The following is a 15732-nucleotide window of genomic DNA, read 5'->3' as shown; positions in this document are numbered from 1 at the left end:
TGGAAAGATATGTATAACGGTAAGTTTGTAATATCTTAACTTAGTTGCAATATCGGTCCAGTCCAATGTATACTCCATACATTCGAAACTAGTATACTTTACTAATGTCCTAGAAAGAACATAACACTTACTCCAAGTGTAAGTACACATCATCGCTGATTATCACATTAGTGTAAATCCAATAACACTGATGAAACAGGGACCAAGTCTTTTGATTCATATGATCACAATCACATTCCACTGTGTTGACGATACTGTAATTGTGAATAAACATATGATCTGGATTTAACTGATTTTGTGTGTATGAATGTAATAAACATATCAAACATATTAAACCATTAGCATGTAAAATTCATGCAAACATCAATCACTTCAAATTTCTTATATTGATAACTAATCAGATTGTAAAGAGTTTTATTTAGGGCATAAAATCCAACAAACTCCCACTTGCACTAATATAAAACAAACTGTGCAAATAGGTCAATCTGATGTCTTGATCTTCAGATCAAGTGTAGTATATTTGAATCCACCCAAACTTCTGGAAACTAGTTCATAAATACACTTATGAAACATCCTTTACTATATGCTTTACTCATCAAGGGATACTGATAATCTTTACTGTTTTAAAAGTACATCTGAATTAACAGAAGACATATCTCTCATATTTTAAAATATGTAATTGAGATAATACAGTGTAGACTTTTCTTCAGTGATATAACTTTGTTGGATTTCGAATACACAAAGTTATAATTCTTCTCTGGTAGAGCTTGAATTATTATTCAATAATTCCTCCACCCCCAAAGTAAGCACCATCTTATAGAAATCGAAATTAGATGGTGAGATACAAGGATAACTGATACACAGTTCCTTAATATCTAACATATAGATCTCTTTCATAAATCTTTCTTGAATATCTTCTAATGTTCCCTATTTGATTACATCTCAGATAGCTCCCACTCAATAGCAGATGTCTGGTTAAATAATACTTTTAACCTCTGATTGTTTAGAGAGTTACCTAGTTGTGACTTTTGTATTAGTCTGAAACTTTAAGTTAAGACTAAGTCATCAACATAGCAGACTAGTATTTTGAAGTGAAAAATACATGCCAGAGATAAAGTAATCAAAATTAAGATACCATAAAATTTTATGAGGATTAAGAATTCTTGGTTCAAGTCATTCGAATGGACTGAACTAGAGTTCTTTATCTTATTCTCATAATTCTGATAAGCTATACCTATCCATGTGAATGGTTAGATTTGCTTTTCAGTAGTGTTCTTAAGTACCTATCACAATTATCAACCTAATGAAGATGGGTATAGAACTTTAAAATTCTCCCACTCAATTAAGGTAGTGTGAAACTTTAACAAAGAACTTTCAAATGTATCAAACTTTTACTTACAACAGTAAAATCGAAATGGAACATACAATCAAGATCAAGAATTTATATTGATAACAGCTGACTCATTATATTACAGTAGAACCTCTATTCAAGAATACACTTGGGACCAAGAAAATAATATTCTAATTGAGAGGTTATAACTAAATAGAGTTACACTTGAAAAAAAAATCAAAATATCAAAAAATATCAATGTAACAAAAATACCAATAAACAATTCTTAATACTATATTATATTAAAGTTATTTTCGAGTACATATAATATTTATACATGTACTATAATTTGAAATAAAATTATTAATTCTACATAAGTAAATTTATAAAATATATGTATATATTTTTTTAAGATGTAATTATTCTTATATAGAGGTATATTTTATTAATATGGGACTTAAAAAATGTATAACTAATTACAATATAGAGGTTATTCTTATTTATAACTGGCCCAAGTTGGGACTTCATTTTTTTATAACAAATTAGAGGTTATTCTTGAATAGAGTATTCTTGAATAGAGGTTCTACTGTACTTCCATGTTTAAAGAAGATATGTGTTACATAGGGAATTGTGGAATATACTCCACCCCTAAGAATATACATATAGGGTACTATGGATAACCTCCATCCCTAAGTATATACATATAGGGTACTATGGATAACCTCCACCCCTAAGTATATAGAGATTATGATCCACCCCTAAAGGTTGTAAAGATCATGATTCTCTTAGTGTGATAGAGTTTATGTGGAGTTGAATACTATCCAGAGTTCATTAGATATAAAAGATCGTTGAACTGCATAGTTTTCTTAACTTTTCTCCACCCCTATCAGATCATAAGATCCTTTTATTAAACAAATTCTTAATAATTGTATGAGAATTAACAATTATGAATAAACATAGAAATAATTTCTAGTGTTTATTTAATATAACTCTATGAAGAGTTGTAAATGTTATAGAATTTGCATCAATAATAAAAACACTTACACATACAAACATATAAATATAATGTGGTAATTGTTGATGAAGATAAAATAAATAAAGCTCAATCTCATAATTTGCAATGGTGATTTCGAAAATAAAGAAAACTTTATTAATAATAAAATAAAAAATGTATTGCAACAATATGAGAAAAACAGGGATAAATATCCCTAACTAAAATTTGAAATCCAAATTGTCTTTAAACTAAAACAATTAATTCAAAAATAAATTGAGGAGCTTCATCTTCATCTGGACGATTTCACCCTTGGTCCAGCTTGCTGATCCAATTCATCTGAGTTCAAGTAGCTTGGCCTATAAGAAGAAGAAAACAAATAAACAAAGTTAGTCCAGAATCATAAATCCAATTGGATAATAATTCACTAAAACTCTTAAAGTTTATAAATGGAAATACCTTGTTTCTTTGCAAGAAGTTTAGGGCACTGGGGTTTCCAATGACCTTTCTCACTGTAGTAGAAACACTTTCCTTTAAGTGTAGCATCACCAGAAGGAGCAACCTTTTTATTCTTCATGGCTTTAGTTCGCTTCTTGGTGTTGTTCCACTTCCTCTTCGATTTGGGCTTTGAAGCAGAGGCAACATTTGCTTCAGGTTTCATCGTCCCATTACCATTCCCAGGATTATGAGGTTTACTCCCTTTCTTCTTGGGTCCTCCAATCAAATTTTCATAAGTTTGAAGGTCATTGACTAATTCATGAAAGTCAATTTCCTTCTTATTCATGACATAATTTGATGTGTATGGTAGAAATGCTGGAGTCAGGCTATTCAAGATAAGACTTACTTGAGTAGCACTGTCCATTTCAGCACCATGATCCTGGGCTTCTTGGAAATAACTTGACATGAGGAGAACATGGTCACGCACGTTTTGATGAGGTTCCATCCGTGCATTAATGTACTTCTTAGTCGCGTCAAAGCGTGACTGAAGTGATGCCTTACCGAATAGCTCATTTAACTTCGTCATAACTTCAGCAGCCTTCTCGGTTTTAGAAAACCGAGTTTTGAGGGTGTCAACCATGCTAGAAAGCATAAAGTATAGAGCTTTGTCATTTGCTTTCTGCCAACGCTCATACTTTTCTTTCACAGCTTTGGAAGCATTGTCCCCAGGCACTTCAGGTGACGGCTCAGTTAAAACAAACAAGGCACTTTCTCCTATGAGAGAAATATTAATGTTCTAATTCCACTTATTAAAGTTAGATCCATTCAGCTTGTTTTCAGTCAACAGTGATAACATGGGATTCATTTTGATAATACAGGATACTACAAAATAATAGAAATCAACAAATAGAAATTAATAATGGTTTACACACAAAATCAATTCAGAAATTAAAAGCACATAGAAAGTAGGAATGATATGAGAAAATACTTAAAAAATTCAATCCTAAATAATTTCCAAGGTTTTTCAACAAACTGATATCAGTGTCCCGTTTAGGCGAGAGTCAAAGCTACCATCAATTGAATAGAGTTGTCAGCTCATCTAAAATGTTAAACATTCTAGCAACCTTTTATTCGATCAAGATTGGAATCCAGTGTTGTCCCGTTTAGGCGAGAGTCAAGGCTATTCTATCTTATGAGCTTCTACCATTGTTTCGCAATTTGCAAGTCAAATATGGTCACCACCATTAGGGTGATTTATACCATATAAAACACTTACAAACCACTTATCATGCGAGATTAAACGGTGCGAAATTGCTAATGAACGTTCCTCCATTAGGGAGGATTACTCACTAAAACAAACGCGGTGTAAAACCCACAATGGAGATCGAATATCTTAATAATAATAAAGCTCATTCTTTAAAATGTATTTTCTTTATTATTCTAATAAATAAATTCTCATTAAATTCAAAATTAAGAATTAAAATTCAAAAATAAGAATTTAATATAATATTTATAAAATTATACTTAGATGGTGATTGAAATAAAATTAATTATTTCCATCTTAGTAATAATCTTAAATATAAATATTAAGGAAATTAATTTAAGTTGAATTAAATTAAATAATTAGCAACTTAAAAATTTCCTTTGAGAATATATTTATTGAGTTCGAAAATTAAGTATATATATAAAAAATATATATACAAATTTCGAAAAAAAATAATAATAAAAAATAATAAAAATAGAAAAGAAATACTTCAAGCAAAAATATCACCTATCTAGAGTTTCTTTTGACTAGTTAATTCAATTTCTAATAATATATATATTTATATTTTAAATTCATTTATTTTAAATTAATCAATTAAATGAAAAAATCATTGATTGAAGTTGGCCCAAGAATTAATTAAAATAAATAATTAATTTACAACTCAATCTATTTTTCAAAATTAAAAATTCGAAAAATATTGCATAAATAAAATGCAATTTTCGAAATTGATTAAGAAAATAAAAAAAAATATATATTGAAAATTATTTAAATTTAAGTTGAAAAATTAAATTTCAGCCTAAAAATAATTTTCTATTTAATTAAGTGTCATGAAAAATAAAAATATTTAAGTATTATGATGAAAATCAACTTAGATATTTAAATTTTTCAAGTTAATTAAATGTATTAAATTCAAGAAATAAATAATTAAGTGTAGAGAAGGCTTAATTATTAATTTTTATTTAATACTAGGAAAAATATACTTAATAAAATTGTACCAAAATTAATTATTTAAATAATTAATTTCACAAAGTATAATATTTTCCTATTTAAATATTAGAAATAATAAGTAGTCTAGAAATTACTATCTAGAAAATATCATATTTGACTAAGTATCTTTTCAACAAAAAAATTGAAAAATATCTAATTTAAGTTATATAGAAAAAATCTTAAACTTAAATAATTTCAAATTTAGATTTAATTAAATATCAAAAATTAAGTTGTAGCTACTTAATTTGAAGATACTTTTTTTAAGTTAATATTCGAAAAGATATTAACCTAAAAAATATCTAAAATATTCCATTTTAAGTTAATATTGGAAAAGATATTAACTTAAAAAATATCTTAAGAATCTTTAATAACTAATGCCTAGGATTCCTCAACTTGATTTAAAATTTAAATAAAATATTAAAATTTAAGTTAGATAAGAAAAATCAGTTGATACAACTAATTTATAACTTAAATAGGAATATTTAATTAAATAAGCTCCAGAAAGAATCTAGTTAGTTAAAATTCTATATTTAATTAAATACAAGAAAAATACAAATAGTTTGTCTAGAAATAATATCTAAACTAAAAGTGTTTTTCTTAAAATTAACTTTAAAATATTAAAATAAAAATAAATTTCATATATTTTAAAAGTTAATTATGTTGCTAATTCAATTTTATTAGGTCAAACTAATATAATTAACCTAGTACAGTTATTCAAATCAGGTAAATGGGCCTTCACAATTGGGGTAGTTCATATGAGGGGGTGCTGGGTTCAGTATGTCGTACCCACTTCTATGGCTCCCAACTCTCACACAAGGCCCAAAAGAGAGGAATTTAACCTTAAAATAAATAATTGTTATTAATTGAATAGGTCCAATAACTAAATGGACCTAAATAAAATCTATCATGGTGTGACATTTTATTTAGCAACAACCTATATGCATCTATATTAAAACAAAATAAACATATAGGCTCACACATGCACACTTTGGATGGATCCTATCATGTTGCTAGGTCATACACAGATGAAAGAAGATTGTAAAATTTACCTGTTACAAATTATTATCTTGACCAAGGGAGCCATCAGATCATTAGATCTGGCAAAAAGTAACCATGGCTATTTGCAATCAAGTAATAATAGGTTTTGAAAACTTACACATAAGCTAAAACCACATACTCCTGCAACAAGGTTAGCTGGATAGTTGGAAGTAGGATTTATTTAATTTTAAATAAATATAAAAAAAAAATAATTAAATGAATAAATAAAAAATAAAATTTAATTTAATTTTCGAAAAATAAAATTTTAAAAAAATATTTTTAATTTCGAAAATAAAAAAAAATATATAAATTTAAATTTCGAAATAATTTTAAAAAAAATATTTAAAATTAAACCTACTATTTTGAAAAATTAGGTTTCAACCAACCTAAATTTCATTTCAAAAATTTGCTAACTACTTTTAAAAATTAAATGTTATTTTATAAATAAAAATTAAATAAAAAATTAGAAAAGATAAGTTAAATATCTTTTTCAGATTTTAAATTTAATTTAAATAAATAAAATAACAAAATTTAAAAATTAGCAAAATATCTTACATCTATTTAAAATTACATGATTATAGTTATCTTATTTTAAATTTAAATAAGGTCAAATTATTTAAAAAGGATTTAATTTAAAAATATTTAAAATCTGACCTTAAATTTAAAAATAAGATAAGATATAATCAAATTTAAAAATAAGATAGATAATTAAGCAATAAGATAAATATTTACTATTTTAAAATTCAAATTACACTAATATCTTGAATTAAATTTAAAAAATATTAAATTAATTCATAATGATAATTAGAATTGAATTATGAATAGTAAATCTATTAATACAAAACTACACAAAAAATCGGAAGTTAATTCCATGAAAAAGCATGAAAAATCGAAGAAAAACGAAAAAATTGTGAGTTGTACGGACAGTTTTCGCGATCGCAGGAAAATTTCAGCACAATTCCGATTTTTCCGAATCTTCAAAAAATCATAACTAATTCAAATTAAATCGAAATTGAGTTCTGTAAAAAGGTAACTTGCTTAATTTTTTTCCATACTATCCAATAAAAATAATTCCAGAAACAGAATCGCAATTATTTCTCATGAAAATTCACAAACATCAATCAATCATCAAATAACACTCAATACAACATGATACCATCCAAAAACAAACAAACAATCGTTTTAAAGTCCAAATTTCATGTAAGTAAATCAATTACCATAGCTCTGAGGCCAGTTGTTGGAATATTTATTTTACCAGGATCTTAGATCTACACACAAGTATGCTGTTTAAACACCCTAAATATGAACTTTCTAAAACGATAAATTAAACTCATATAAAGTTAAGAAAACCTTACATTGATGCAGCAGAATTAATGTCTCCTTCCACTCAGATCTCTAACCCTTGTATCCTTTCTGTAGCAGAGTATAATCAAGATCTGAGCCCGAATGTCCTTCTTCTTCAAGTTTGATCCTTCACAGTCTTCCAATCTATGATTGAGTTACTGCTTGCTGTGTGTGGGCACTTACTCTTTCACTAGGGTCGAAATTGATGAAGGGAAAAGAAGAGAGAGGGTTTCTGCCAGGTATAGAAAGTGGGGAAGGCTCAGTTTTTCTGAAGAGAGAAATTTCTGTCAGAAAAAGGTTATTGAAAACTTGTGATTTGACTGAGCCATCACTTTCTATTTATAGGCAATTACTAGGTTTAGGTTAGGAATTATTTGGCATTAAAATAATAAAAATATTAATTTGAAAAACCTCATTAAGTGGCCGGCCATGGTGTTATAGTGGGCCTCACTTGATTTTGCAGTTTTATCAAATTTTATCTCTATTTTCTCAAAAACGCCAATTTTCCAATTCTAACTTTTTAAATGCCAAAACTAATTATTTAATAACTAAAATAGATTATTAAATAATATTGTCATTTAATTTAATTATTAATTAGACATATAAAGTCCATTAATAAATAAATAAACCTAGAAACTCTTTTCTTTACAATTTCACCCTTGCTTAGTGAAAATTCATAAAATTAGACATAGTCTAACTTTAGAATTATAATTGATCAATCACGAATCAATTAATGAGTCTTACAAGTAGAATGTTCTCAACTAGAATGGGGACCATAGATCTATATGCTGAGCTTCCAATAAGTGAACCAAATTTACCAAGTAAATTCCTACTTATTAATTCTTCGTTGAATCCACTCTTAGAACTTAGAATTGCACTCTCAGACTTATATAGAGCATATTGTATGTTCCACGATATCAATATACTATCTCATTTAACCATTGTTATAGTCTTATTGTGATTTAAAGATCCTCTATATAGATGATCTACATCGAGATGGGATTTCTTTACCGTTCTCACCCCTCAATGTATTTTGCCCCTTAAAACACTTAGCTACCTGTAAATGGTGTTTAGTGATCTAATGATTAGTCAGTTAAACAAGAGCTCATCCATTTACTTCTATTTGCTAAGCTCGAAGGGAATCATCACTTGACTTCTATACACCAGTAGAAGCTATAGATTCCATATTTATGTTCAGCACTCCCACTCAATCATACTATCATGTTCCCAAAATATATGTATCACCCTGACCCAAAAGTAGGCTTAACTAATAAATCAAAGAACATGAATAGCACTCCTGAGTTAAGCCTAAGCATATCAGGATTTAGATTCTTTTAATCTTAAGATCAACTACTGATATTGACTTGGAAAGATATGTATAACGGTAAGTTTGTAATATCTTAACTTAGTTGCAATATCGGTCCAATCCAATGTATACTCCATACATTCGAAACTAGTATACTTTACTAATGTCTTGGAAAGAACATAACACTTACTCCAAGTGTAAGTACACATCATCGCTGATTATCACATTAGTGTAAATCCAATAACACTGATGAAACAGGGACCAAGTCTTTTGATTCATATGATCACAATCACATTCCACTGTGTTGACGATACTGTAATTGTGAATAAACATATAATCTGGATTTAACTGATTTTGTGTGTATGAATGTAATAAACATATCAAACATATTAAACCATTAGCATGTAAAATTCATGCAAACATCAATCACTTCAAATTTCTTATATTGATAACTAATCAGATTGTAAAGAGTTTTATTTAGGGCATAAAATCTAACACAGATCTAGTCCGATGGTGGTCCGATGGTAGTTCGATGCTATTTTTTTTTTTATGTATAAAAACATAAAAAAAAAATGGTAGCAGATATGGTTTGATGGTGGTCCGATGGGTGGTCCAATGGGTGGCCCGATGGGTGGTCCGATGGTGTAAATGGGGGGTATTTTAGGGATATTATAAAAGTTGTCATATCCTACAAATATTAGTTATTATTTGTATAGGAATTTCTTTTTAACTAAATGTGAGCATAAAAAATTAAATTTCCCAAGTAAGAACTATTTTTATTCAGTCAAAGAAAAAGAAAAAGAGAAAGAGACCATAAAATACTTAAAATACCATTTTTAGTAAAACAATTTGAAAAAAAAAAAGAGTAAATACTATTTTCAAAGGAAAGAAAAAGTGATAGTAAACACCATTTTCATTCATTCAAATTACAAGTAAACTATCAAAAATCAAGGAAAAAAAAATGGGATTGTATCTCCATCGTCGTCCTCCTCCATTGTTCGATTGATTTATGGGCACTTCTACCGTCTATCTCTTCAAGCTTTAGGAATTTATCTTAAGAATTAGGACAAAAGGGACGATATGGACAAAATTGACTTATTTTTGGTACCTAAACGATTTTCGTCTTCAAGGATTTAGGTAGATGCAATTTTAGGAATTTGGGTGCCAGAGAGAAAAAGTTTTCGAGTTAATCTTTTCTCACCTTTAAATTTACATTTTTTCTTGTTTTAACTCTTAAACAATTTAATTAATTTTATTTTTATTTAGTAGTTGTAGTTTTTAAATTTATTTTAGTTATTAGTTTTAGATTTTACAATGAATTAAAAAACAAGTCTTAGATTAAATCATGGCGTACACCTGTCTCGCTACTTACCCTAACAGAATAGAGATAAACGGATTTACGACGAACTTATATTTTCCCTGCCGATTTTCAAGATTGAGAATTGAGGAATGTTAATGTCAACATCCTATTATAACCTCTTAGTCAATCTCTGTGCCCGAAAACACATGTCGAAATATTTTTTTTTTCATGGCGGTATTTGTTATGTTTACAACATCATCCCTATAAATTTCTAAAAAATTTCAAATAGTTTATAAAGCTAAAAATACTTTTGAAGTTTTTTGAACTCACTAGTAAACTGGAATATACTTTGTTTTTAATATTGTAAATTATTTAAAAAAATTTAAAAACTTGTAAAAATAATACTGTAATTATGACAAATACTATTAAAAAATTAACTAAAAGGTTGAAATAAAAAAAATCTTAATTATCACTCATTAAATTGAGAATCAAATATAAATTTTGCACAACTTTTGCCAACATTTTACCTTTAATTAAGAAAAAAAAAAGTTTTTCAAAAAAAAAAAAAAAAGTGAGTGGGAGCAGAGACTGAGAGAGCAAGGAAGATTCATATTTAAACGCGGGGTCGCATAGCAAATGGTAGCAGAAGAGTGAAAGAGAGAGAGAGAGCGAGAGAGAGAGAGAGTAGAACTGTAGAAGAACAAAACACCCTATTAAACTTTCCTCTTCTCTCATCAAACAACCAATTCGATTCCATGGGTATGTTTTTCTTTACTTCTCAATTAGTTTCTTAAACTTTTTTTTTTCTTGTTTGTTTCCCTAGAAAATGTTATAATTAGGGGTTTCAATTTCAGTCTGCCTTTAAAAATAGTGTTAACGGTATCGGTAGTTTTGGTGTTTATTATGGGTTTATGATGTGCAGACGCGGATATGGAAGATTATGGGTTCGAATACTCCGATGAGGAGCCTGAGGAACAAGACGTTGATATTGAGAACCAATATTACAACTCCAAAGGTTTTTTTGTTTCTCTTTTGATTATTTGGGAAATTTTATTTGTTTGATTGAATTTATCATTTATTAGGTTTTCTTTTACCAATTTGTTTATTTGAAAAATGAAGGTTTGGTTGAGACGGATCCAGAAGAAGCTCTTTCAGGATTTGCTGAAGTTGTTCGAATGGAACCCGAAAAGGCCGAGTGGTGAGTGATACAGAATAATCACATGGACAGTGATTTAGTGAGTTGGTCATTAAAGGAATTATGTAATGTATTGCATCATCATCATATTCAGCCATTGCTTTTTACTGTGAAGTTAAGAGATTATTTGTTTGTTTGTTTTTCATCATAATTCCAAAAACAGAACTTTGTCTTTATTGCACATTTTATGTTTTTGTTTTCTTTTTCATTGCCCTTATAGTTAAATCATGAGTAATTCGATTGAAATAAATTTTTGACAATGACATTTTAGCTGAGCTTCTAAACCTTTTCAGAATTGAATTCAGTCTCTTCTTTGCTTTGCACGTGCATCCATTTACATTGAATCATTTAAGTCTCAATGTTCAGATTCTGTCATGCTTATTTAATCAGTCATGGTCTTTTATTACCAAATTTTGGTTTTGGGCATTCTTCAAGTTTTCAGACATGTATATTTTTGGTTTATACAACTGAAACTTAAAACTTAAAACCTTATAATTTACACAAACATTCCACACACACACTTATGGCCACTGGGCACTTTCTATATTACATTATTCAGCAAAAAATGTCTGGACACCCTCATCACTTCTACTATTAGACTAGGCTACTAGACTTCAGAGATGTTAGGTGTTTCCAGTTTTATTTATTTTTCAGTTGTAATTTCCACTTTAAATTTATTTATTTATGTTCTTGATTATGATTTTAAGTAATTCAATGCATTGATCTGCATCAGTGCTCTTATAACAATTCCCAAGCAAGCTTTTCTAAATATTGGCTGAGTTATTTTTTATGCCGCATGTTTCTAGGGGCTTTAAAGCTCTAAAGCAAACTGTCAAGCTCTATTACCGTTTGGGAAGGTACAAAGAAATGATGGATTCATATAGGGTGATGTTGACATACATCAAATCAGCAGTGACTCGAAATTACAGCGAGAAATGTATAAACAATATTATGGACTTTGTTTCTGGTTCAGCTAGCCAGAACTTCAGCCTTCTTCGAGAATTTTACCAGACTACTCTGAAGGCACTTGAAGATGCAAAGAATGAGGTAGGCTTGTGGTAATCCGCTCTCTCTATAGCCACATTTTGTTTTACGTCAAGTTTTAACTCCTGTTTTGCTGTACTGCAGAGACTTTGGTTCAAGACAAATCTTAAGCTTTGCAAGATCTGGTTTGATATGGGGGAATATGGGCGAATGAGTAAGGTAGTTTATTTGGATATCTAGTATTGTGAGTCCTGTATTTTTCCAATTAAGAATGTGGAAATATGGGAATAACTTGTAGAACATATTTAGATCTTGAAGGAGCTCCATAAATCTTGTCAAAAGGAAGATGGTTCAGATGATCAAAAGAAAGGAAGTCAACTTCTGGAGGTATATGCTATTGAGATTCAAATGTACACTGAGACAAAGAATAACAAAAAGCTTAAGGTAAGATATTTTTATAAAGATTGTTTGTTGAAAACCTTTTTAAGAGAGAACATTGTGCTTTACTGACCGAGTTTGCAGTGCAATTAATTTCTGGTCTTCTATTGTTTTTGTGCACTGGATGACTTCAGTGTCATCTGTCACTTAGTTGAGCAGTAAAGCTAACATTGTCATTCAATGCAGCAATTGTATCAGAAAGCTCTTGCCATAAAGTCAGCAATACCCCATCCAAGAATTATGGGAATAATTCGTGAGTGTGGAGGTAAGATGCATATGGCAGATGGTCAGTGGGCAGATGCTGCCACGGATTTCTTTGAAGCGTTTAAGAATTATGATGAAGCTGGCAACCAGAGGCGCATTCAATGCTTGAAGTATGTTCACATTGCCCTTACACTTTTCTACTTTTTAAACTCTACCTACTTCTCAGATGACCTCACAATCTCTTTCTCTCCCTTTTCTCTTTCTCCATTTCCCCTTATCCTTGTATGTTGATATGTGAAATAAAACTCTTGTCATAGTTCCATAAAATGGTTCTTTTGTTTATAGTTGTCTTAAAATGGATTAGGCATTAACAAATTTATTTTTAACAAATATTTATCCTCGCTGGATCGGTTTGTATAGGCACAAAGGTCAATGTTCTTTTATTAATCTCCACAATGTTCTTTATTGTGTGGCAGATATTTAGTTCTAGCTAACATGCTGATGGAATCCGAGGTTAATCCATTTGATGGTCAAGAAGCAAAGCCGTAAGTCCTGACAATTTTCTTCATTGTGTTTGCGAATGTTTGCTCTTGTTCTAATCAGTAAGGTACAGGTATAAAAATGATCCTGAGATTCTAGCAATGACAAATCTGATAGCAGCATATCAAAGAAATGAGATTTTGGAATTTGAGAAAATACTTAAGGTATAGCTGTACCCACAATGCTACAATGTAATGGGTTTAATCCTTTTTTTTTTCTTTCCTTTGCATGTTTGGCTGTACCTGTGTCTATCTATCTCCTTATTCCTGTTACTAATCTTCTATTGATGCTTGCATTAGAGTAATAGGAGGACGATAATGGATGATCCATTCATTCGAAATTACATTGAAGATCTTTTGAAGAATGTACGGACCCAGGTGCTGCTTAAGCTTATCAAGCCTTACACAAGAATTCGAATTCCTTTTATTTCGAAGGTACACGTTAGTTTTTGCTAAGATCACATTCTTGTGTGTTTAGTTACTTCAGTTTAAATTATGTACTTTCCATTTAAATCTTCCAAATTATGGCAACTCATTCCTACAGTAATTTATTAATGGTAGAGATTTTCTTGTACTTCAAGTGGTAAAATTTATAAATCTTTAAAATTCACACCAATGTACCATTTTGGTCATCAGTTGTCTTAATAATTTTACTTACCTGAGCTGTGTTGAATTCCAGGAACTCAATGTGCCAGAGAAGGATGTGGAGCAGCTATTGGTTTCGCTGATTTTGGATAACCGAATCGACGGACATATTGATCAAGTCAACCGGCTATTAGAACGTGGAGACAGGTTTGTGTTCGGATCATTGCTGTACATTATCAATTATCTCGATTGCTTGTTATAAGTGTCATATCATTACTCATTATTGGCAACTTATTACAATGCACAGATCAAAGGGCATGAAGAAGTATGCTGCTATAGATAAATGGAACACTCAGCTGAAATCCCTTTATCAAACCATCGGCAACAGAGTATATTGAGATCGATTACAAAAAGAAATTGATTGTGTTTATTTGTTCCATGCGGTGGCGACTGGTTTGAACTTTGCCTGATATGAAGTTACAATGTTAATGAGCTGTGTAGTATTGAAATTCCATGATTTTGACCCTTGATAGCTATAGGATATGAATGTTTTGATATGACTAAAGGTGCTTTCACCCATTGCATAAAAAAGAAAAAAAAAAAAGGAACCATCTCGAACCCAAATTCATGGTAGGTCATCGGAATTTTTATGGTATAGCTAAGTATCATTTGTTGATAGTGTCTTTGCCATAATTTTTTGTTTATATAATCTTTGTTCCACATTTAATCCTTTTATTTCCTAATGCTTACTTTGGACTGTGGTGACACTAGGAATGAGGATGGGGAGGACAAAGAAGCTATTCTAATTGTCCCCATAGGTTTAAACATAATATGATAGTTGCTTTGGCACTTTAAATTGTCCAATGTCACATAATGTGTTACTTTATAATTGGTTTGGCTTCTTTTTAGGTGGTTGTGCACTTTTTTTTAGACTACTCTCCTACTAAGAGTATCTTCAATTGTTTCAAAAAAAGAAAAAAAAGAGTATCTTCAATGGAATGTTAAAATAGTTGTGTATTGCTATATTTTAGCACATTCAAAGAAAAGTTATTACTCTAATGGTATTTTAAAAAATGTGCTAAATTTAGTACATACTAAAAATTATATTAAATTTGGCATATATTAAAAATTATGTCTAGCACAAGATATAAATAGTGTTAAATTTAGTTTCCAATAAAAGTGTCTCTAGAGTGTTAAACTAGTGATATAATGCTTAATGGTTTGCTAAATTTGTTTCATGCTAAAATTTGTGTTAAATTTAACACAAGATATAACATTATATTAAATTTAGCATACAATATATTTTTTTAATTATAGTTTTGCTATTAATCATTAATGATAAGTTTTAATATACATATCTTAATTATAATATTGTTTTATTTTTTTCTAAAAAAAATATTTAATTTATTAATGATCATCAATGATATATTATGTTTTGTTATAATTACAATATAAAATATAAAATGTTATTGTGCATTGAAACACAATAGTAAATATTATTGCAACTATAGTATTTGTTTTGTTTTTTGTTTTGTGCTAAATTAAGTACAATATTTACATTAGGCATAAATATTTAAGTTTAACTTCGAGTTATAAAAAAATATCTAAGTTTAATTGTTAGCAGTAATAATACTTAAGTTATAATTTTGAAAATTTTAAAGGTACTTGACTGTTAAATTTAAGTAAATTGCCATATGGCAATCTCTGATTGGTCCAAGTTATTAATTTTTTTTTTTAGAAAAAAATAGTTTAAATGTACCAATAAAAAATAACATAACACGTGGATAAT

The 15732-nt window shown here is 29.1% G+C and overlaps 1 protein-coding gene across 1 annotated transcript; it reads left to right on the top strand.

Moving 5' to 3' along the window:
* Window positions 1-10486: 10486 nt before the first annotated feature.
* Window positions 10487-14665, top strand: LOC115699709 (COP9 signalosome complex subunit 2). Its single transcript, XM_030627238.2, has 12 exons — window positions 10487-10757; window positions 10921-11013; window positions 11118-11196; window positions 12000-12240; window positions 12322-12396; window positions 12487-12621; window positions 12802-12989; window positions 13296-13364; window positions 13433-13523; window positions 13659-13793; window positions 14038-14150; window positions 14251-14665. Exons 1-12 carry the CDS (start codon window positions 10754-10756, stop codon window positions 14339-14341), a joined length of 1314 nt encoding a protein of 437 aa, XP_030483098.1. The 5' UTR covers window positions 10487-10753; the 3' UTR covers window positions 14342-14665.
* The last annotated feature ends 1067 nt before the right edge of the window (window positions 14666-15732 follow it).

The sequence above is a fragment of the Cannabis sativa genome, chromosome 8 (genome assembly GCF_029168945.1).
Source record: "Cannabis sativa cultivar Pink pepper isolate KNU-18-1 chromosome 8, ASM2916894v1, whole genome shotgun sequence".
NCBI classification, from domain to species: domain Eukaryota; kingdom Viridiplantae; phylum Streptophyta; class Magnoliopsida; order Rosales; family Cannabaceae; genus Cannabis; species Cannabis sativa.
The sequence above is the reverse complement of the archived record's forward strand: the minus strand, read 5'-3'. Positions and strand labels throughout refer to the sequence as shown.